Source organism: Heptranchias perlo, chromosome 5 (genome assembly GCF_035084215.1).
Source record: "Heptranchias perlo isolate sHepPer1 chromosome 5, sHepPer1.hap1, whole genome shotgun sequence".
Classification (NCBI taxonomy): domain Eukaryota; kingdom Metazoa; phylum Chordata; class Chondrichthyes; order Hexanchiformes; family Hexanchidae; genus Heptranchias; species Heptranchias perlo.
The window spans coordinates 88823552-88849340 of record NC_090329.1 but is presented as its reverse complement, the minus strand read 5'-3'; the positions used below and the strand labels follow the sequence as shown (position 1 = coordinate 88849340).

The window sequence follows — 25789 nt, the reverse complement described above, 5'->3', positions numbered from 1 at the left end:
GTTTGACCATCAGCACTGTTTCCAAGATTTTTATTCTTCATCGCTATAATCCGCAGCACCAGAGATTGTAATGGTTCTCTCTTGTGTGTCTTTTTGCAACGTGTCTTCATCTGTTTTAACTGTTCTAAGATTAAAAGAAAAGGTTACAACATTAGCAGTTTCACAGTGAAATGGATAAAAAAATCAGGCAGGCTCCCTTGCGGGTATGCCATCTCTGCTGTGCCCAGGCAATCCAATACGCCCAGGCGCAGGAACAGGAAAATCTGTCCCCATAGTTTCCATGTGGAAATAAGAGCCTTGAAGGAATATCATGTGTATACTTTTTATAATTCATCAATGTCCAGCTGAAGACAGTACATTTTTAATCATTGTGGTACTTCAGAATATCAGGAAAAAATGGCGCTGGTTTTCCTCAGCTTAATGTCCCGTGCCCACAAGTTTCCTGGGCATTGCATAGAGGAAAAAGGGGCAAAGGCACATAACTCCAGGCCCCATATATAAAGTTTTTAAAAACTTACCTGTTTGGGCTTTTTCTGGCCCCATTCCTCTTCCCTGATGTCTTCACTTGCTTCATGCTCAGGCCATCCAATTAAAGTAGCAGTCGGGTCCTGATGACATCATTGGGACCCAACATGCACATGAAAAAACAGACCCCGCTGGCTTTGGGCAGGCGTCCTGAGCAGATTAATGGTCATATTTTCTTCTCTGCATTAGTTTTAATATTTTTTAAACACGTTTACAAACAATGGGTTTATGTATTCATTAAAATGAACAGAAAGAAGAAATTATTGACATAAATTACACAACTTACAATCCTGTGGATGTTATTAACTTCTCTGAGCCAAACCTTTTTCCTGAATTTTCAGAATATGCTTGTTGGCTTATGGGATAGAAAGATAGATAGATAAATGGATAGAGCACAGTCACCATTGAAGACTAAACCCGGAACACTATACTGGTCTGGGTTACAGACCAAGTTGACACAGGTCTAGGCCTAATGAATTTTGGAACATTTCAGGGGTAATTTTATGTGCTTGTGCTCTTGGTGCAGAACTTTGCCCATCAGAAAATGGATGGAAAATCATTGAGAGCACGTGTCTGAATTCCCAATAAGTGCCCCCAACGGCCAGGCTCTGCACCAGGAACACAAACTCATTACAGTACATTTTTAGTGTTTGAAATAGGAGCTGGATTCAATAATATAATAACATGTTGTGTGGAAACTCAAATTTTTGTTTGTCAGATTAAGCAGCACGTAAGAATTAACTGCCTATCAGTGTTATTGTTTAGTGTATTGCATATTTATTCATTGAGATTTCAACTATGATCAAGATTACCATTATAAAATAGGTATGCGCATCTAAGGAAGTTTCAACTTAAATGAAATACTGTGCATCATTTTAAGTATTATTTTTAACACCTTTTCCAGATTTCATCTCCACCAAAAGGGGAAAATGAAAGAAAGCACACAAGTCTGATACCAAAATTTCTCAAGAGACATATTTACAATTATAATTCAAATTCTGCAAGTTACCCAAATGTAAAATAAAAATGTTTTATTATTTTCTTAAACTACCTTATCATTTATTGCACAGTCATCAATAAGTGGGGAGTATTCCTTTGCTGCTGATCACAGGTGTATTACAGTACCTAAAGGGATTTCTAATTGTCTCCATCCTCTTCAGGCACTGGAGGAGTGAATTACTTTTACCTGATAAGTACAGTTTTCCTTTCGGTCATCTCCACAGCCTGTTCCTTGGAAATGCTCTCAATAGCGTTGAGGTTCCCTTGCCCCATCATGCAGAATCCACTCATCACTGTTGACAGGCGAGAATCCTCTCCTTCGATCAACTTCCTGTAAAATTAGTAAAAAACAAATTTAACAGGAAGAAGTTCATTCTTCTAACAAACACCCCTGAAGCTGTGTACTAGAGTTCAGTAACCTGATTGAAGAAGGGCAAAGCTTGCTTTTACTTTTTGAAAATAGTTAGTAGCAGAAAACAGGATAATGGATCTATTAAAGAAAGAACTTTCATTTCTTGAAGACCTTCCATATCCTCAGGACATCCCAAACCACTTCAAAGCCAATTAATTATGTTTTAAGTGTATCCACAAAAGTCACAGAGACATACGCAGCAGCCAATTTGCACTCAACAACCCAGAATCTATAGGATGAATTTCCACAGAAGTTCTGCCGCACGTACTCTGTAACTTCAACGGAAGAGCCATGGGAACTAGGTTTGCTTTTACATTATTTAATTGTTGTTTTTCTCTAACTAATTTCAAAGCAAATTAAACTACTGTTTAATAAATGATGGCCCCAATTTTAACTCCCCCCGCCTGGCTCTGTCCTTAAAATAAACCCAGCAACTTACCCGCTGTCATCCCGCTGACTTCCCACCAGATCCCGATATTAACTTGCTCTTTTGAGCAGGTAAGCAGGACACAATAACTTACATTTATATAGCACCTTTAACACAGTAAAACATCCTGAGGCGCTTCACAGGAACGTTATCAAAAAAAAGTGACACCAAACCACATAAGGAGATATTAGGACAGGTGACCAAAAGCTTGGTCAAAGAGGTAGGTTTTAAAGAGCGTCTTAAAGGACGAGAGAGAGGTAGAGAGGCAGAGAAGTTTAGGGAAGGAATTCCAGAGCTTAGGGCCTAGGCAGCTGAAGGCATGGCCATCAATGGTGGAGCAATTAAAATTGGGGATGCGCAAGAGGCAAGAATTGGAGGAGCGCAGAGATCTCGGAGGGTTGTAGGGCTGGAGGAGGTTGCAGAGATAGGGAGTGGCGAGGCCATGGAGGGATTTGAAAACATGGATAAGAATTTTAAAATCGAGGCATTCCCGGATCGGGAACCAATGTAGGTCAGCGAGCACAGGGGTGATAGGAGAACAGAACTTGGTGCAAGTTAGGATACAGGCAGCAGAGTACACACGCAGGAAGGCAGCGGGGTCCTGCTTTAAATTTGCAGATCGGGTCCCAATGATGTCATCAGGACCCAACTGCAATTTTAGTCCAAGCTTGAGCTGGACCAAACCTGCCGGGACAATTTTTTTTTTAAAATGAGGTTTCCTTGAGGGCCATGTGGCCGGCTGTTAAAATCGGCCAGGCCGCAACATCTCAGTTGTCACTGGGTGATTCACCTGCTTTGGGGCTCATTGCCACCATTCGCGCCCGCACCCCACCCCACCTCATTCCAGTAAAATCGGAGCCGCTATGTTAACACTTCAGCTAAATGATTGGAAATTCATGTGCAACATGCCTCTGAATTTCCAATATGCACCCCAGGCAGGTAAAGCTCTTCACTAGGAGCTCAAAGTTGGAAAATTGACCCCTTCTTGGACATATCTGACGAAGGGTCACTACCTAAAATATTAACATATCTTATTTCAGCTGTATAGCATTTGCGATTTATTTTTCTTTTCATCTCTATGGCAAGTCCCTTACCTGTATGTAGTAATTTCAACCTCAAGTGCCATCTTAATGTTGAGTAGGTCTTGATATTCACGTAAATGCAGAGCTATCTTTTCCTTTATGGTGCTCAGGTCTTGTTGTAAGCTTTCAATTTTGCTCTGCAGGAGTAACATTTTAAAATTATTTTGCTACTGTCTAATAAAATATTTGTGAAGAGAAATTATTTTTTATTTGAAGCCACCAGTACTGTCATTCCTGCTCACAGTACAGTGTCTGAATGCAGGTTGTTATTGGGATTCATTTTCACAAGGCATTCTATATAGACAGCATATTAAAGAAAAATCATAGTACAACGGCAACATTGATGGAATTTTTTAAAGCAATTTAAAGATATTTTGGCAACATAGAGATAATATAGATTTGCTGGTAAATAGAGAATTCATCCTTAACCAGAATACTAATTAGCTGTTCTTTAACTTTCAGGACAAATGGTGACGTATGCTAATAAATTGTATACCTGGATTGCATTTTCAGCCCCAATGTAAAGTAAAGTGAAGTAATCCCACAGTGAATACCTGGTATTCTTCAATCTCTATTTTATATTTATTTGCTGCCTCTTTATTCTGAGCCTCCAGTACTGCCCTACGGGCCTTCAGTGCATCCAGTTCCATCTGACTGCTTTGAAGCTGAAAAAAGTAGAAAAATTGTTTTTTTTTTAATTTAACGAAGGTAAAAGAATACATACATATATTTTGCGAAACCACAATATAGTTTTGAGAATACATTGACACATTGGTATGAGTACACACAAGGAACAATGGGCCTTTAGGAGTCAGGATAATTGCCAATGTCCTTGAGGTTTAGCTGAGTTAGGGGGATATCAAGAGGCCAATTTTACTCTATGGGCAGCCGTTAGGTGTCTATGACGAAGCAGGTGTATGTGTTTTTCCTGAGGAGGGGAAGTTAACAATGATTTAAGACTTGCTTACTTCGTCTTCAGCATGCCCCTGGGGCAGATCCTTGCACCACATTTCTTCAGGTGCCCCTCTGATGGGGCACCTGAAGAATGAACATATTCAGAGGAAACTGAGGTAGAAGGCCAGGAACAACCCCTTCCCCCCCACCTCATAATAGTATTAATGCCAGGCCTCCATACCTTGGAAAAGGCTCAGGAAATCCCGGTGAGACACAAAGTGGATGGAGACCTGACGTATCATGATTCTGCCTCTTTTTCCTCTTCATTGCACATGGAAAACTCCAATTTCCCAGGCACAGTGAAGAGAAAAATCTACCCTCAAGCGTCTTGCCTGCACATCAATGGCTCTCACAGAGTTGGATCACTGCCCTATGTGGGGCATTTTAGGAGTCCAATCAAATAGAAGAAAATTCTTTCCAGCATTTTCTGTTTTTGTTTTAGAAGAAAATCTTTGTTAGTGTGTAGTCATGTTCTGAATTGGCCCATTCTTACTTTCTTTGGGGCAACCAGGACATGTATGGGGGATGTCAGGGTCATATAGATTTTCAGGAAAGGTCTCCAGACTGCCTGATACTACCAGAGTTCTAGGCAAAGTCCATCGAATACCCATTCTAATTGGTATATATTCTACAAATATTTCACCTACATATTTGTTATGGGGAGGGTAGCACTGTTAGGGAAAATACATTTTTTTCATAGGTAACATTGATAGTTACACTAGCCAACACTTTGCTTTGAGGATTGGTCTCCAGTGCATAGGTTCAAACGGCAAAGGTATTTATCAGCAGGAATTGTGAGGCCCATCATATTTTATGCAGCTTCTTCGGCTGCTGGGTGAGGGGCAGACCCTCCATTTTGGAATAGTTCAGCTTGTATCCCATAAGCTGGCCAAATTCCCATTTTGTAAGATTTTGAGGAGATGGAAAGGGAATGCAGGAGAACTGAGGCCACCTGTGCACATAGTGGATGTAGGGTTGGATGTGTCACTCGAGGCCAATCGTCTGAGTGCAGCGAGAATGAATTGTCACAGAATGAGACAGTGACCCTTTTGGGTGGAGAGAAAGAAAAAGGGAAATGCTTGTTTCTGGCTCTGCAGGAAGGAGGAGAGACAGTTGTTGTTGCGGCCTTCACTCAGTGGTAGCACGCTCACTTCTGTCAGAAAGTTATTGGTTTAAGCCCCACTCTAGAGACTTGAGCACATAATCTAGACTGACACCAGTCAGCACTTAGGGAGTGCTGCACTGTTGGAGGTGCCTTCTTTCGGATGAGACATTAACTGAGACCCAGTCTGCCCTCGCAGGTGGACATAAATGATCCCATGGCACTATTCGAAGAAGAGCAGGGGAGTTCTCCCGGTGTCCTGGCCAAATTTTATTCCTCAACCAACATCACTAAATCAGATTATCTGATTATTTATCTCATTGGTGTTTGAGGGACCTTGATGTGTGCAAATATGCATCATGTTTCCCAGATTGGCATTCTATTTGCCCCTGAGCTGAGCTTCTGACCCCATAATCCTCTCCATCACCAAGACCGCTTACTGCCACCTATGTAACATCGCCCGTCTCCGCCCCTGCCTCAGCTCAACTGCTGCTGTATCCATTATCCCTGCCTTTGTTACCTCTGGACTTGACTATTCCAATGCTCTCTTAGCTGGCCTCCCACCTTGCACCTGCCGTAAACTTGAGCACACCCAAAACTCTGCTACCTATATCCTAACTCACACCAAGTCCCGTTCATCCAACACCCCTGTGCTCGCTGACCTACACTGGCTCCCGGTCCGGCAACAGCTCGATTTTAAAATTCTCATCTTTGTTTTCAAATCCTTCCATGGCTTTGGCCCTCTCTATAACCTCCTCCAGCCGTACAACCCTCCAGATCTCTGTGCTCTTCCAATTCTGGCCTCTTGCGCATCCCCGACTTTCATTGCTCCACCCATGCCTTCAGTTGCCTTGACCCTAAACTCTGCAATTCCCTCCCTAACCCTCTACACCTCTCGACCTCACTCTCCTCCTTTAAGATGCTCTTTAAAACCTACGTCTGTGACCTCACCTGTCCTAATACCTCCTTATGTGGCTTGGTGTCAAATTTTGTTTGATAACACTCCTGTGAAGCACCTTGAGATGTTTTACTACGTTAAAGGCACTATGTAAATGTATGTATGTATGTATGTATGTATGTTGTTGTTGTTGTATATTACAACAATGACTATACTTCGAAAGTACTTAACTAGTTGCAAAGTGCTTTGGGATATCCTGAATTCATGAAAGGTGCTATATAAAAGCAAGTTCTTTATCTTATAAACACTACCTCACTAACATCTCTACCAGAGGTTCACTAGTATTTCAGATTTTTGTTGTAAGTTATTGATTTTTTTTTACTTTTCCTTCTTCTAGGACTCTGTGGACCATATAGGAGGCATGTTCCCATATCTTCACAAAATCTTCTTTATAACTGTTTGGGAGGAGGTGCTTGAGAAGTATCTGCGTGTGACTGATCTTGTTACTTTCCTTCTCTCCCATAGTGGAAGAGCTAAATTCAGAAACTCAATATGTGGTGAATCATGGCTGTAAGCTTGAATGTTACCCACTACATGGTACAGTGTGATGGAGCTCCAACACATTAGATCATCATGTAACCATGTTGTCTAATAATGATCCTTTTTTGTTTAACTGGGAAAGCATTTAGACATATTGGAGGAGTTCAAAGGGAAACAGCACTCTGCTGGGCTGATGACTACTTACATTTCGCTTACAGTCTGCAAGTTGTTCTCTTGTGCTTTGCATATTTTCTATGCGTTTGGCAGATGTTTGATTCAGATCAACAAATTTGCTTTTATACCATTCATCCATTTCCTAGGAGAAACAAATAAATATTAATAATCAAGGATAGTTTGTAAATAAAGGTAAACAAAACAGTACAAATCATTATGAATATATTAGTCACTGAAGTTTCTTGCATAATTTTTAGTCAAAATTAGTGACCAAAAATCTTATGGCAATTTCTAGTCACAAACAGCCTGATGATAAACATTAATCTACTCCAAAGCAATGAGCAGCCTGTCGCCATCTCATGGCCATCTCATCAAAAAGATATTCTATTACTTTTTTTGTTAAAAAATGTTTCACAATTTTATTTCATACTTTTCATTTTTACCCAGTCTTTCAACATACACAATAGCATGGTACACCACTTTGAAAGACCTTGAGCGTGCATCAAACAAATGCAATACAAAGATATATTCAAACTCTCTGTCAGTAGCCTGACAAGTAACTGTATTCGTATGATTAGAACTAGATGGTTTATTGTCTCCCTCAAGGTTAGGGATGACAGTGCTGTAGAATGTAACATTCTCCACTTTGCACCTCCTGATGGTATATAACAACATCTTGGTCAGGTATGGCAGGGGATTAATTCCAAGTGTAAACTCTTCTCAGATTGCTCTGACAATGCTTTTTCAACCTAACTGTGGAAGATTGAAATGGACAGAGATCTTTTCTTTCTTCACACTTAGCAGCTCTCCTTATTTCTTAAATTTAATTTACAATATTGTTAATACTGCTCCTTTCCTTGTTGTATTTTAGTTTATGTTGCAATCATTTATTTAAGAAAAAAATCATATTTTTTACAGAAGCCAGCATGGATTTATTAAAGCTGTAGCATTATTTGTGTTCACTTCTGTTAAAGTAATAAGGCTAATTTATAGATAAATCCTATTTCTTTTTCAACATGATATGCCTTTATGTTTTTCACATTTTGGTCTCTGTCTCAATCACGATGAGGGAAATTGCATAAGAGCTTCTCATAACTTTGACTCAGTTACAGCATCAAACTCTTCCAATTCAAACATATAATCCAGCAGTTGCAGACGTACATCAGCTCCAACCAAAGAACAACACAGATGTACTGCTGCTGTGCAGCATGCCCATTCAACACATGACTGCTTGGTTTCTTAAAACAATGCTGCATAAGAAATTGAAAAGGAAGTAGTGCTCAAAAATGGACAGCTCTGAATAATGAATTCCTGTCCATTTGAAACTGTATTCAGATTGTTTGAATTAATTCAACCTACAACTTTTAGAGAGGTGATTGCTGTGTTAAACTCTAACCCAGGTTGTGTAATGCATCCTTTATATTGGCAGTATCAGTACATTACCAGCACCACTTGTATAGCAGTGCAACCAGAAGCTATTCAGTTCTAATGGCTGCTTTCAGTGCTCTGCGGGGAAGAGGTGATAGAGCTCCACTCATCCACATTTAAACACATGTTCAGAGAATTTACGTCCCCTATCCTGCACTTCCGCTGTACTTCCTTCTGATTGAAAAGAGCTGATTCTTTTATCAGCTCTTTTCAATTAGAAAAAAATATCATGGCGATATAAAAGGTTGTCTGACTTTTAATTATAAAACGCAAAAAAAAAATAGAAGACTTGCATATATACAGCCACTTATCACATCGCCTGAAATGTATCCCAGTTCTTCACATACCATGAATTACTAAAAAGTGTGGTGCCTGTTCTTACGTAAGCCAATATGGCAGTCAATTTGCACACAGCAAGATTCCATATGTAGCAATAAGAAGAAGGACTGCTAATCTGTTCTGGTGATGTTAGTTTAGAGAGCAATGTTGACTATGACACTGGGAGAACTCCCTGCACTTCTGCAAATAATGCCATGGGATGCTTTATATCTACCTGAACAACCAAATTGGATTTCAGTTTAACATCTCATCTGAAGGATGGCACCTCCAACAACACTGCACCCCCTCTGTATTTCAGTGGAGAGTCAGCCTAGATTACATACTTAAGGCATAAATGTAAGATCATAACCAAAAGAATGAAAGGAGAGGCCAGGAGAATGTTTTTTTATGTTGTGGGTTATTAGGACGTGAAATACCCTACCAGACATAGTGGTGAAAGCAGAATCCATAATAGCTTTTAAAAGGGAAGTGGATCAATATTTGAAAAAGAAAAAAATAAAGGTTATGGGGAATGGGACCAAATGAGCCAGCAAAGGCATAATGGGCCAAATGGCCTCCTTCTGTGCTATAAAATGTTATGATTCAAAGTCATAGAGTGAGGTTGGAACAAAAACGTTTTGATGCAGAGGTGAGAGTGCTAACAATAGAGACAAAACTAACAAACCTGAGAGACAGACATTGTACTATGTGGCAGGTATAAAAACAGAAAAAAATTGGAAGGTTACCTCTTAGAGGTGGTCTCATTAAGGTCAGTAAAGTGAGGTCAGGCGAGCACTACAAAGGGAGTATAAGTAATAAGACAGTGGATGCGATTTTCATTTTCTTAGCACTCCAAAGCTGCTTCCCGAAGCAAGCTGGAGCTTCATTAGCTTATTAGCAAAAGGAGGAAGGGAAGTATGTCCCGCCATACTCCAGCCCACGGATATTCTGGATGCCAAGTCTCCAGCATGCCCAGTGAAACCTCGCTGGAAGGAGGGCTCAGGAAAACCTGCAGGCAGGAGGGTTTTTAAAAGGTCCACACATTTTAAAGATAAGTGCAATAGACTTTTTAAAGACCATTCTTGTAATTCCCTAGCTGGCACTTAGACTTTCATAAGCCTTTGCGCCAGAAGCTCCCTTTATTGGCACTGGAGGGATTGCCACTAGGGATCATCTGAACTAACATGTTCGAAGGAAGAGGAGAAGATACAGAGGGATGCTAGGCAAGTCAGGCAGCCTGAGAAGTGCTCTGTGCCATCCTACTGCCACACACACCCCCACATCTGCAGAAAGAGGTAGTGTACCTCACATTGGCAGATGTTGTTGGTGGAGGCTCCTCTTCCTAAAGGACACTGCACCAGCAGACCCCTGGTGGCATCACAATATGATGTGAATAACTGACTAAACGTTCTGCTGAAAGGTTCTTCAGAAGCACCCCAGGGTACTGCATAAAAGAAGGCATGCTAGGGTGATCAGGGGTCAGCAATGCATGTTTGGCCACGCTTGCTAAGATGCCACCAACCATTTTTACATGCCCTAGCAAACCTATCTGGGAATGGCAATGGGAAGCTGCCTTCTCCGGCTCTGGATTAGCCGAGTGCCAGGTGCTGAGCTGTGCCAATTGCTGCAAGGTCAACTCCAGCTGCAATGCAGCTTACTGCTTGCACATGTGCAGGGAAAATAATGGTCAGTTGTAGCTTGAAACTTATCCACACTTTCTTGCAGGCACACTGCAGTGTTAACGTATGGGATGGTGTTGTGGAATGGCACAGAGGAAAACCCTCCTTGCAAGCTTCTCATGCAGTAGCACCTCAACTTCAACAGCCATCAAAGAGGAGGCCGGGTGCAGGATTCTGCTGTCACTAGTCTGCAGACTCATACCTGCACCTAAGAGTCCCTTTCTCTTCATGCTAACCTTTCACTTCTTAGTGAGCTGCTCCTTCAGCCTTGGCTAAGGTTGCTGATGGGTTAAATTGTCTTTTCATGCTCTCCAGATGCTTTCTACATTTTTGTCCCTTTCTTTGTAGCACTCCCCGTTAATTGTACCCACCCCTTTAAATTTAGCTTACATGCCTACCAGTCATGTCATCCCTAGACCCAGCTGAGTTTGCACCTGGAGATGTGAACAATTATTCAAATAATGTTAGACCAAAAAATTGAGTGTTATTAGCACTTGAGATTCAGGCATGTCTTAAAGCAATGAAAGCCACATTAGAACTGATTTATACCTGAAGGTGAAATTCACCCCCTGTGCGTTAGAACTGTGCTCCAATGTATGTGTTCACTAAGTCTCATACAAATATTGCATGTAGGACACATAAAATCCAGATGTTGGGCAATTACTTACTTTCTTTACCATCTTACCTGCAGATTCTTTGCTGATATGTCTTCATACTGAAGTTGAATGTCTTTGAGTGCAGCAGCCAGGTCTGGAATGGTATATGTCACATCAACACTGGCACTAACACTGTAGATTTGCTTCATTAGTTCCTCAATTTCCTGTTTAACAGATAAATAATAAATATTTAATGATAATTTCACAAAAAAGCAAGATAATTCAAGCTAATAATTACATGCAACATGATTATAATGGTATGGAGGAAAACCACAACTCTTTGACAATGTTTTGTCAATTATGGACCTCTATATTTTGCTCTATGATAACTTCATATAATAAAGATTTTTTTTTACCAGATTTTCAATGAAGCCATTGTCAAGGTGACATGTTTACCTGTTCAAATAATTAATTAAAAATTAACTCAAAATTCTTATGTGTCTATTCCTTGCTGTTACTTATCTGCCCATTCAGACACAATAGCGTTTCTTTCTATATATATTCTATATTATGTTGAACTGACCAAGATTATTAATGGACATGCTATCCTCCATATAGCCCAATCTCTAGTTTTGTATTTGCTTTTTAGATTTTTCCTCCCTCATAACTAGAAATCATAAAACAGGCATGAATGTGTAACTTATAAATCAGACTTCATGTTATATTGAATATGAAACTATACCTCTTTATGCACTCTCTGTAGGAATTCTAGTTCAACTTCAAGATTCTCCAGCTGCTTTTCAAGGTCCATACGTGCTGCTGTGGCAGCATCAACATCCTAAAATAATTATAAATCCTGTTACTTACTGATAGATATAATAGAAATTAATGAAGGAAGACTATCTAAAGATACATATGTAGACCTTAAGTTATAGAAATACAATGGGAATGAATTTCCATGGGCTTCTCCCATTCATCCACTGTAACTTCAGTGGAATAGCCATGGAAACTCCAGAAAAATTTCATAAACGGTATTTCCACAGCTCATCTACTGAAGTTATGGCTGACATGTGGGAGAAGCCTCATAGAAATCCACCCCCAATATTTCCTATAAAAATACTTATTACAGATTGAGATGTAGATATTTTATTACTGAGCCTTTTTGGAAGTAAAAAGGCAAACAAACAGTGAAGGAAACAGTTAGACGTACAGGCATGAGATAAATACTATAGACTGATAGACAGGTAGGAAGATAGATAACAAGCAATTTATTTACTGGACGGAAAGCTTCAGTTTCATCTTCTGCCTTCTTCCGAGCCACAACGGTTTCTTCATATTTGATCTTTATAGTCTCCAGCTGTCCAGTCATAGCATCCTTTGCAGCAACTGCCATATCCTTGTGGATATAAAAAAAAGATTTAATTTGGACCTCATTATCACTTTTCTTAGTACTGCAATGATATATTCCACGGAACAACTGAAACATGTAATACCTGCCATAAAAATGCCTCCATCTTTTAGAAAGTGACAGTACCAAAAAAGACTGAACCATCAGTAAGATACTTTCTGTGGATGAAAGCACTAAGTATTTATTCAATTAAGGATAAATAATTTCTTCTTCCAGCTAAGATAACAGAATATTACTTGTTAAGGTACATCAACATCTTTGTTAGCAGTACACATCAACAAGCTGCAATTTTCTTGGGAGGTCTGTACCTTTGACATTATCATACTTTGTGGGTGAGATTTTCTTCAAGGGTGGGATTGCTACCAGAAGTGACCGTCTGATCCCGCGTGACCCTGTCCTATTTTTCTGGGTTGAGATCAGTTAAGTGTGTAAGGCAAGCTCCCAACAGTATCACTGCTCTGCACTGGAAGTCTACCACTGTGGGAGAGGGAAATTTTGTGCTTCTGCACCATTGCCCTTGCTGCATAAGTATAAAGGACCAGCACTTTTAGCGGGAGCAGCTAGCACATAAATATAAATGGAAGCCCCATTTCCTTATTTCTATGGATTTTCCAGTTCTGGGAAAAGTCCGGGTCAACTCTAGCCTCATACTGCTGACCATCTCTTGTGATATATAAAAGCGGGAGCCACTTAGAATGACCTCACTACTGCTGCCTGGCTGCCACTGCTGCTGCTGCTACTGTAGATGTCATATATCTCTTCTATTCCATTGCTGTTACCATGAGGCAACGCTGGGGTAGAAACTGAGGGAAATTAGATTGTGGACAATGCCCTGTCTTCTCCTATCATTAACATGTGGCAGGCCACGAATAGGCGGGTAGCTACAACTGGCAGCAGAGGGTGGAGGAAAATACAGGCAGCCAGTTTCAGGGTCGTGGATGTGGCAGATGGCCTCCTGCCCCATTTTCCTTGATTCTTCACCCCAGGAACTCCTGTTTTCAGACAGTAATATGAAGGAAATTCTTCCCTATTGTCTCTAAACTGCTGATGACACAGGCCATTTTGCATTTTTTAGCAAATGCCATAATTGGCTATCCCCTGTTGAAAAGGAAGAAAGTATTTGCATTTAGATAGCACCTCAGGCCAATTAATTACTTTTAAAATGTAGCCACTGTTGTTTTGTAGGAAAATGCAGCAGACAATTTGCACACATCAAGGTTGCACAAACAGCAATGAGATAATGACCAGTTAATCTGGGTTTTTTTGGTGATGTTGCAAAAATGATTCTATCGTCACAGCTTCTTCTTTGAAATAGTTAGTTGCATGGACAATATTATAATAAATAAGCAATTCAGCTGAATAACTTTAATTCAAGATCAATTGTGGCTATGCCTGTACCAAACTGGAACTTATTTATATTGATCTAAAGGCCCATAGAATTTAATTTGTGTGGCTAAAATTTCAAAATTGTTATCAACTTCCTTTTACATGCAGTCCGGGGTCTCAGGAGAGTGAGTTAACTAAGCTGTCTCACATTTAGTTTTGTAACACACAGTCAGTCATCCTATCAATTGGCTGCCCTGTAGCAGCCGAATACTCCACACATGCATAGGCTAGTAGTGACGTTTGACTAGCACATGTATGTGGACTAATGATGTCACTACAGAGATGTTGGTGCGTGATGACATTTTGTTATGACGTCACTACCTAAACACACCTGTTGCCTGTGCAGCAAAATATTTACCAGCCCCAGTAAGAGCAGCAGCAGTCAAGAAGGCAAGGAAAACAGGTCTTCCTTGCCGCCAGTCTAAAGAAAATCGAGCAAGGTTACCTTTATGTGGCCAACAGCTGTGGGAGACCCATGCAACAGGAGCTGGCAGCCAAAGAATAATTTAGAAGTAGCTTCAGGCTCTGCTATTGACACTGCAATACATACAGATGATTGAGGTTCTCTGGTATCTGATTCTTTCAGGCATGAATAGAAATTGTCCATCTGCTTAAGAAAAAGCTTGAGACTGAGGTTAGGCTGGAACACCGTAGGTAAGTAAAGGGAAATATATAATTAAATATCTTTATAGTGGTGACTAGAAATTCCCAAAGCTTACATTGCTTGCAAAAAGTTGCTACTTGTGCCTACAACATTTGACAGTAGCTCATAAGGATATATTTGAATGTGAATAACCAGTAGAATCTGACTAATGGAAAATGTGAAGTAGTGAATCAGACAGCGCACTTCCTTAAAAGGTTTATTTTCATCCGTGATATTTTATTTCAAGGCAATTGCAAATAGGAATAGAAAAATAATTCTGTAAATGGGTTGCAAAATTAGAACCTGCATGCAAAAATATGTTCAGTCCAGAAAGGTTAGAGGTTAAATATTTATACAGTTATAGAGGGCCACGTAAGTTCAGAAATAACACTCTCCTCTCAAAGTCAGAAGAGTGTGGGTTCAAGTCCCATTACAGGCTGTAAGCATAATTTAGGCTGACATTTTAATGCAGTACTGATGGAGTGCAGCTGTGTCAGAAGTACTATCTTTCAAGTGTAATGTTAAACTGAAGCATGTTCTGTCTGTTCAGATGCATGTAAAAGATCCCATTGCACTTTTTTCAAAAAGATCAGGGAGTGCTCCCAGAGTTCTAGCCAACGTTCATTGCTCAAACAACACCACCACCAAAATAGGTTAACTGGTCAGTCATCTATCTCATTGCTGTGTGAGGAACCTTGCTGTGCACAAATTAGTGCCTACAAAACAACGGTAACAACACTTCCGAAGTAATTAATTAGCTGTGACGCACTTGGGGACATCCTGAGGACGTAAAAGGCACGATGTAGATGTATGGTCTGTTTTAGACCTTCATAACACAAAGCATATGTGTAAAGGTCTAGCAATGTTTTTGTTTGGTGGCAAACAAATCAACTATAATGAGGATAGTTGCCTCATAAATCCACCCTGATAGTTGCTAGAAGCATAGAAAGACCTGAGGAAAATATATTGGGGTACTAACATCACTTGCAGATTTATTAAACTCTAATGTATATTCCAGCTACCTTGAAGCACTAGATTTAGGGCCTGATCCACACAAACGGTTCCTTAATTACTTTGCTTGATACCTTTGTGCATTTTATCACAATTCAAATTTGCTGTTGCATGAATTTAGATCCTTGATAACAAAATTACTTAAAGACAGCTATATGGGAACAAGATAGTACCATGGATCATATAAAGTCTTTTCACCTCTGGAACCTTGGTTCAAATCTATGCTCCCATTGATGTACTGACATCACTCACTTCGATGAGCATAAAAAGTGGATTTTTTAAAAACTTAAAAGAAAAAATAGATTTGGGGGTGAATTTCCGGAGGCGTTCTCCCACTCGCCCAATTTAGCTTCAGTGGAAGTGCCGCGGAAGCCCCGGAAAATTAACGTAAACTGTTTATGCTGCTTTTCCAGGGTTTCCACGGCTCTTCCACGAAGTTACAGCAGATGAATGGGATTACCCCTCGCAGAAATTCATCCCCGTGCAGTCAGATCAGTGACTTCACATTTTAATTGTAACACACATTTTGTATCAAACCGGAACTGAAACCATTTCGTATTAATGCAAATTTTGTAGTACAACAAATTGGTTCAATTGCTGGATTAGATCATGAAACAGTGATGTGCTTGCTTCAAGGAATAGACTGTGTGTTACCCGTTGAACTTTCATTTGATCAGCTATCCGGCGCAGTTCTCGGAGTTGTTCCTCATACAGAACCCTTAGGCTTCGTGGCTGTAAACAGCGACTCTTCAGCGTCTCAATCTCCGTCTCTAAAAGTCGGTTGTCCTGTTCCAGATTCCGCACCTGCAACATACACATTACAAAACAGTCAGATCAAGAGATCAGTGCAATGCACATCAATATACACGGTATTATTTGTACAGTTATTCTTCCACCTTCACACTGATGCAAAATAGTTTCGGGTACGCAGCATTGTAAATCTGATGATATAGCTCAGGAGTTAGATCCCAATCTGAATCTGAATCATACTAAAGTCAGTAGTGTGAAATCCTCTCCAAGAAACTATCTCGCGCAATTTAGGCTTCACACTAGCTGAAGTAAAAGTACAATCCAGGGCGAAGTCAGATTTAAGATGTTGTCAGGCAAGCCATTAAATCTCTAGGATGCTATAAACGTAATATTGAGTCTTTTTTAATATTATAAGACAGGCATTGCATCCCACACTCATTAAAAAATATGGAGAGCTCTCTCCTAGAATGATAGGAGGCAATTTTCAAGCTGTAATGTGACGGAGCGGATTACCATCCACTGTAGAACTCATCAGATTCTCGACTCATTGAAATCAATCGAATGAGAATTGGACAAGTTCTATAACAGGCGGGTAATCCGCTCCGTCACATTACCGCCCAGGCGGTGACGTTGAAAATTATCCCCTATACTTTTGCAGCACAAAGGGAAATAATTCAGCCCATTACACCTATGCTAGCGCTTGAAAATAGCTATCCACTTAGTCCCAAGCAGAATGCAGTATGCAGCCTATTGTATAACTCTAGTGTTGCAGACTGCACTTTGCACTCTACAACTACTGGTCTCAGATTGGTAGTGTAGTATAACTGCAACCTTATTGATGCAACAAAACCAATATTGTTTTATATACAGCATGGTACATTGCCGTCTACGCATGTCCATCACACTCCAGATGTCACTTTATTACAGAACAATCTTTAAAAAAAACAGACCTGAGCATGAAATCTACAAGCACTTTCCAACCTGCAACAATTAAACTCTGATTGTCCTGAAGCTGTGTTTACTTAACAACTAGACTGCGTGGCTTTAAATGTACACAGCTCTATAAGCAGCACGATATGCATTGTACCTTACATGAGGTAAGACGCCTGCCCTTATAAAGTAATGATGTGGAGATGCCGGTGATGGACTGGGGTTGACAATTGTAAACAATTTTACAACACCAAGTTATAGTCCAGCAATTTTATTTTAAATTCACAAGCTTTCGGAGGCTACCTCCTTCCTCAGGTGGCTACCTTTCGGAGGCTACCTCCTTCCTCAGGATACAAAAATTAGCCGTGTGGTTGATCGTCAGGAGGAAAGCAGTAGACTGCAGGAAGTTATCAATGGACTGGTCAGGTGGGCAGAAAAGTGGAAAGTGGAATTCAATCCAGAGAAGTGTGAAGTAATGTATCGTTTCCACATCGTTCACCTGAGGAAGGAGGTAGCCTCCGAAAGCTTGTGAATTTAAAATAAAATTGCTGGACTATAACTTGGTGTTGTAAAATTGTTTACACTTATAAAGTAATGCATCATCTGACGTGAACAGCCGCAAGGCGATCTATTAATATATTCTACCAAATGCCTAATAAATATCATTTAAATACGACAGGAACAAAACACACATCAATATTCTGGTCTTGTAGTACAGAATCAGATTTTGTTATTTTTTGTTAGAATTGCTACAGCGACCCGAGACGTTGCAGTGTCTTCCATTTCTACTTGTATTGATATTTGCCCAGCGCATCGATCTCTTTATCTTCCCCTTTTTCTTTCGAATTTAATTTACTTTCCATCCATGATTCTTTCTTTGCAAATTTAAAATATTGTAACGTTTTCAGGTCACTCTTTAACAATACTAAAAATATTAATTATTTCCCTGATTAGAAAACAGATAATTACTGCTAGACTGTTACCTGTTTAGTGAAACTGATAATTCAAGTTCCAAAAAAAAAATCCCAATTCAACACTATGGAATTTCCCGCTTGACAATTCTCCTTCAATTTATAACAAGTATGATTAGATATCAATAATTGTTCATCATATTACACCAAATTTGATGTAGTCTACATGGATTTTTGCAAGGCTTTTGACAAGGTCCCACATGGCAGACTGGTCAAAAAAGGGAATCCAAGGGAAAGTGGCAAGTTGGATCCAAAATTGTTTCAGTGGCAGGAAGAAAAGGGTAATGGTCGACGGGTGTTTTTGTAACTAGAAGGCCATTTCCAGTGGGGTTCCGCAGGGCTCAGTACTAGGTCCCTTGCTTTTTGTGGTATATATTGATGATTTGGACTTAAATGTAGAGGACATGACTAAGAAGTTTGCAGATGATACAAAAATTAGCCGTGTGGTTGATCGTCAGGAGGAAAGCAGTAGACTGCAGGAAGTTATCAATGGACTGGTCAGGTGGGCAGAAAAGTGGAAAGTGGAATTCAATCCAGAGAAGTGTGAAGTAATGTATTTGGGGAGAGCAAACAAAACAAGGGAGTACAGAATAAATGGGAGGATACTGAGAGGTATAGAGGAAGTGAGGGAGCTTGGAGTGCATGTCCACAGATCACTGAAGGTAGCAGGACAAGTAGATAATGTGGTTAAGAAGGCATACGGGATACTTTCCTTTAATAGCAGAGGCATAGAATATAAGGGCAGGGAGGTTATGCTAGAACTGTATAAAACACTGGTTAGGCCACAGCTAGAGTACTGCATACAGTTCTGGTCACCACATTACAGGAAGGATGTAATTGCACTCGAGAGGGTACAGAGGAGATTTATGAGGATGTTGCCAGGACTGGAGAATTTTAGCTATGAGGAAAGATTGAATAGGCTGGGGTTGTTTTCTTTGGAACTGGGGAGGCTGAGGGGTGATTTAATTGAGGTGTACAAAATTATGAAGGGCCTAGATAGAGTGGATAGGAAGGACCTATTTCCCTTAGCGGAGAGGTCAATAACCAGGAGGCATAGATTTAAAGTGATTGGTAGAAGGATTATAGGGGAGCTGAGGAAAAAAATTTCATCCAGAGGGTTCTGGGGTCTGGAACTCACTGCAGGGTAGTAGAGGCAGAAACCCTCATCGTATTTAAAAAGTACTTGGACATGCACCTGAAGTGCTGTACCTATAAGGCTAGGGACCAAGTGCTGGAAAGTGGGATTAGGCTGGGTGGCACATTTTAGGCCCGTGCGAACACGATGGGCCAAATGGCCTCCTTCTGCACTGTAAATTTTCTATGATTCTATTCTATGAAATTTAGATGTACTTAGTTATGGATGGAGACTGCTTCTGGGTTTGTGATTTACTTTGCGGATGCTACAGCTTTAAGCGTTTCTTACTTTCTCGATGTAAGCAGCCAGCCTGTCGTTGAGAATGATCATCTCTTTCCTTTCGTTGGTTCTAGTGTTCAGGAATTCCTGATTTGTTGCCGACGCGGCGTCCAGGTCCAGAGCCGGTCCTATCCCCGCTCCGAGGTAGATTGTACCCATGCTGTCACAAAGAGTTCAGGCCATTAACAACATTATTAACTGCACCTTGTTAACAAGAGGTTCTAACAAGATTCTTATTTTTATATATTAGCTATTATATATTCGAAATCATCTAACCCAGTTATTCTCGAACGTTTGACAGAATTGGATAATCAGTGTAGTTATGATAACTTGTACCTGTACTATATATACAACATATTGGAGTGAAGGCTGTGAAAACTGAAAATAAGAGTAAGGTGTTAAACAAAGACATTGGACCCTCGGTTGGACAATGTTTCGCTGTAATAGTCTTGAGTGTTACAAGTATCACTAATATATAATGCTGCATCAAAATTACTTCTTATTAATAACAACATAAATGCGATTACAATATCAGCTCAAATGTACGGCTCAGACCACTGAACGTAAACGCCGACTTCAAATCCTTAAAAGCAGCTTTCTGCTGTCTCCAATCTATTACTTTAATGCAGCTTTGTATTTAATGTTTTAAATATATAACTTGGTTTGAAAAATGAAGAGTACGTTAAGAACATTAATTTTCTTTGAAGACTGGTTATTTGCAAGGGCTGTATATCTGGTCTAGACGAATACAATTACAGACTGACCACACAGTTCAATGCTGTATTAATGCCATTGTCTGAAATAATTGAAATTTAATCCACTATTACAAACATCATTTAAAACTGCGCTTCTATCAACTGTTCACATAACGGATACTACAAATGTAGCCTTTTTATTTTTTTCAAGAATTTAATATATTTGCAGTCGGGATGATCCCGCTTTACGTGTAGTGTCACACGCAATACTTCGTGTAATTTTAATCCGTTAGATAGTTTAAAACGGAATCTAAAGGAGGAGTAACTCCTGCCGACCAGCTAAGATTCTGCAGTCCGTGTATGTAAGTGTAAAAGATTGCATTCTGCACTACTGATTTTCAGAAATTCCAAAAGTAGTCCTTAAAGGAAGCTGTACACGAATCACTCATTAAATTAGGAAATAGCTGTGTATTTGGCAGTGCACGATTTAAAATTACACGTCATTGTTGATAATGTAGATCATTAACTGTTCAGTTCATGACTTGTACGAACTGATGTTCCCGTAATATTTCCATCACTTTTACTGTAGCAATATGAATAACAAGTAAAATACAGAAAAATAAATCAAAAGCTCGTCTTTGTGTCATAAAATTGTCTGACTACCATTGAGCAAACACTATACAATTCTAATCCATGTGTCAGTGCTGACGATATGTTTATTGCACTGGCATTCCTTCACCCAGTACATATATTTCAAGAGTAGATGTGACAGTGGAGCATTTTAATTGAATTCTAATTTAGTTTGAAGCAGACGGTTGCAAAGAGTCATCCTCGTGTGACTAATGATATTAAATTTAGATGTGATATTTCAAGCTGCAGTCAGATTCTCGATCGAAACAGGTTTACACCTTTGCTGCAAATTCACACCATTCCTTCTGCAATGTTCGGAAGGTCTCCCGCAGAATGTGGCTCCTTCCCAATAGCCTGTAAGCAAGCTCGTCAGAATCTCTTTAAAAACATTTCTAAACACCTACTTTAGAAAAAAAAACACACTAATTGATCATTTCAAGGTATCCTTCGCATAATTTTTAGTGTGAAATAAGAACTTTCTGGAACCGGGAATGTAAAATACTCATCGTGTAATATTGCACAATATTGCCTGACATTCTACAGAAAACTAACGTCTTTTTGGCATATGTGTGTTTGCTGCTTCCGTCTGCTTGCGTTACTCTATTCTAAAACGTTACACGTTACTCCGCCGATATTAATCTACGGTTTAATCCTCTCGATTTATACGGAGTAAAATACGAGATCCTAATTTAGTGTCTACTGACCCGACATTTGCATTGAGGGAATATGTACAAATCCATTAACCTGAATAGAACAGATCTCGACCCGTCCATTGTTATTTTGTTTTGCAAAAAGGGTGAGTGCTGAAATAAAATAAAGTTGTTAAAAATGAGCTCTCATTAAAAATGAGCTCACCAACTCCCGTCGCCAACCGCCTACTTACAAATGAATGGTGGATATGTATATATGGATTTGCTATTTATTATTTGTACAAGTTCCTATTTAGCAGAAACAACATGACTGACCAAGATATCAAGCATTAATGCATGGTGAAAACCAGTCTGAAGTGGATCTTTATGTCCAATGACGAAGTTATACCATAACGTATATTCCATAATGGTTAACATCGGAAATAAGATCTGGAGCTGAATTAACTCTCCTTTTCCTCCCATTCCAAATTAAAGAGCAACGAAATCTTCGCTAGAAGATTCGTCATGGTTGAGTACAGCCGAAGTTTTTGATTGTCATTCATTATCGGTAAAAAAAATAAGCTAATGGTGGGGGATGGGGATAGAATATTATAAGGATAGGTCAGCAGAAAAAAACAGAGCGGGCACCCGGTAATCTAATAAACATAGAATATTTAATTCGCAAGCAAGCATTAATAATTGTAGTGAATGATGCAACAGCCTGTCCTGGAATAGGGAATTCCAAAATATGGAGCTCATTGAAACAATGAACTCACTTTGAGCTCTGGTATATGTCTCCCCCGTCCTTGAATTATTTACCATAGCCTTAGTAAGACGTTCATTTTGAATTGCACAAAGTACAGTAAATTTAAGTTACTACACTGTGACTGACAGTATACAGTACCATATCAAATTGAGGTTTGATTATTCTAATTAAACCGTAGCAGTCGAGTGAAAGGTAACATTTAATTTAAAACTGGGACAAACGTTCATCCTCCTTTCTGATGCATTCATTTAAAAATGTCTTTTTTCATTGTCACTGTTTAGAAATTCGAATAAGTTTGTTTATTACAAAAAACGGCTTCCTATTATAGAATATATAAAAAACCATTCTCAGATCCCCAAGCTTTTGATGCTGGATTGTGGGGAAACGGAAGGTTGATTCGGCTCCAGATTTAACATTACGGGGGAAGAGAAGGAACAACGATGGACCAAATCTATAGCCCACTTAATCTATAGCACACTTAAAGGAAATCATATCTTGCCGAGTTATCTGTACAACTTGATCTCCCCTCGTTCAACAATAGAGGTAACACTCAACAAAGTGGAACAGACTCGGCATGGAAAATGTGACATTAAAACAGATCAAACAGTAATGGAATTCCGATTGTAATGCATATTTCCTTTGAAATTGATATCTATTATTGTTACTTTGAAATGATTAGTTCAACAAAAATGAATTAACCCAAACCACTTTACACTGCACCGCCATCCACAGTCAGGATCGTTATTAAAGGGATATTAAAAGACAGAAGAGACGGGAATAAGTTATAATGAAACGGCATTCCACTCTGAATAGCTCCTAGTAAAGTGAAGTGAGATGACACAACTAATGAAGGAAATAACCCTTCCAATCGCTTGCAAATCTCTAAACGTCTCACGTGCCTACGTTTTATACTTCGTACTAATTGCTTATCTTCAAGTTACATTAGTGAAATACAGAGAAGCAAAGACCCAGGATCAACCGAAAACAAATCGTTATTCAAAGATGCGAAAACACTATTGTAGCCCTCACTGGTTTAAATATTATTAGTGGTTCTAGTGGGGTAATATAAGTACTAATAACACATAAGACATGATAAAATATAATTCATGCATGGGATTTGAAGTAATTGTGTAGAATTTTGAGAACACTATATTGTTTCTATCAATAAAACATCGGATACCACCGTGAAACTACTGCTACTTCATTGTTTTTTGGTATTTACACCTATTGGTTTTGTGATATCGCGGGACTAAATGCTGCATTAAATCCCCCTGGGATCACATTTGATAGAATCGTTTCCTCTTACAATTTTGGAGGACAAAGAACATTCAGTTTGAAGTTATCAGGACTTCCGTTGGTAATATATCCGTGTCATAAATAAGAGACAACGGCTGTAAAAAAATTTTTTTTTTGCATAACAACTGTCAACCATTTTACTTTATTTCATTTGTATATTCCTCTAGGTTTGGGAAGACTTTAGGAAACGATCATTGCTGTTTCTGGGAAGAAACTAGACCCCACCCCTCTCGTTTAATCCTAATACGATAGAGGTGAAACTTTCTGAAGTGAACACACAGAACTTATTATCCATATCAATGGTATTAACTGAAATTGTGCAAACGGCGCAATGACAAGAACTCATCACCTGATTGTTTTTTTACTCATGGAGCTTTCTTAAAATCACTCCCAGGACTGTTTCCCCCAAAGCATATTTGGTTAGTATCGACTTTTAAAAAAAGTATTGACCTATTTGACCTGTTAGTTTTATTCTAATTCTATATCACAATCACTTTAGGGTTTTCTTAAAGATTTCCCTAACTATTATCCTAATGTAGATTATTCGATTACAAATTCATATCTTTTTATGTCAAGCTAACATCTGTAATGTTGAATTATTGTTTCTGATACATTTAAATATTAAATTTGACTTTTTAAAGGTGACTCGCTACTTATTTTAATGTATTGTCGTTTTTCACAAGACTATGCACTATCATAGGAACAGGAGTACGCCATTCAGCCTGTCCAGCCTGTTCTGCCATTTTAACAGATCATGGCTAATCTGTACCTCAACTCCATTTACCCACCTTTGCTCCACATTCCTTGACACCCTTATCTGACAAAATCTATTAACCTCAGTCTTGAAAATTGGGGGAGAGAGTTCCAGATTTCCACTCCCTTTTGTGTGAAAAGTACTTCCTAATTTCATTCTTAAATGGCTGTGCTCTAAATTAAAGATTATGTGTAGGTGTTAGCTGTAGTTCAGACGTAGCACACTCACCTCTGAGTCAGAAGGTTGTGGGTTTTAAGCCCCACTCTCGGAGACTTAAGCATAAAATCTAGATTGAGGGAGTGCTGCACTGTCTGAGGTTGCCCTCTCAGGTGGGTGTAAAAGATCTCATGGCACTATTTGAATAAGAGCAGAGGAGTTCTCCCTGGTACCCTGGCCAATATTTATCCCTTACCCAGCATTAATAAAACAGGTATAGAGAGAGACCAATGCTTCAAAAAGTTAAATCAGGAACCTTAAAGTAAGTTTAAATAAGTATATACTCAAATCTACTTAGAGGTCATTATCACATTGCTGATTGTAGGACATTGCTGCGTACAAATTGGCTGTTGTGTTCTCCTACATTACAATAGTGGCTACACTTCAAAAGTACTTAATTAGCTGTAAAGCACTTTGGGAGGTCCTGAGGTTGTGAGAGGTGCTAGTTAAATGCAAGTCTTTCTTTACTCCCCCCACCCCCATTCCTTTCTGGATTTCCCCACCAGAGGATACAGTTTCTATGTATCTACTCTATGGGATCCCTTCATCATTTCAAACATTCAATTAGATCACCCCTCAACCATCTAAACTCAAGGGAACCTGTTTTCAAATTTTAACCTTTAAGCTCTGGTGTAATTCTGATGAATCTGCACTGTACATCCTCCAAGGCCAATATACCTTTCTTGCAGTACCCAGAACTGAATGCAATACTCCGGATTGGGGGTTTGACCAAGGCTTTGTACAACTGAAGCACTTTCATTCCTGATCAAATCGTGTTATGTCAAAACAATTTTGAAGACTCTTTTTGTAAGACTGTTTTTGATGTATTTTTCTTTCACGTCAAATCACTTCTTTCCTTTAAATCTCTTTAACCATCCGGTTGTTTTACACAAGAATTGGGAGGGAGAATTTCAATCCCTACTTTTTACCTGGTAATGCGAGGTCCATACACTGCCAAGGCGGTCCTTCTGCCCGCCTGCATTCCACCCCCCGCTACCAGCCGGGCAGTGGTGCGGCTATAACTGGCCGAGCGATGACGCGCTTGGCGGCGAGGTGGGGACGGGCTGGACACCCGTACACGGTACGAGGCGCTACTGGTGCTGCAATCCTCAAAGTGGCGTCGGTACGAGGACATCCTTTCCGGGCTGCGACTCAT

General features: G+C 39.6%; 1 protein-coding gene across 1 annotated transcript; it reads right to left on the bottom strand.

The window, feature by feature from the left end:
* Nucleotides 1-25789, bottom strand: zgc:172323 (uncharacterized protein LOC564165 homolog). The gene is made up of 11 exons (XM_067983847.1): nt 25563-25789; nt 19657-19807; nt 16237-16386; nt 12411-12530; nt 11877-11972; nt 11224-11358; nt 7145-7255; nt 4000-4110; nt 3458-3582; nt 1712-1855; nt 1-124 (listed from the first exon to the last, which is right to left on the bottom strand). The coding sequence occupies exons 1-11, from the start codon at nt 25787-25789 to the stop codon at nt 31-33; spliced, it is 1464 nt and encodes a 487-aa protein (XP_067839948.1). The 3' UTR covers nt 1-30.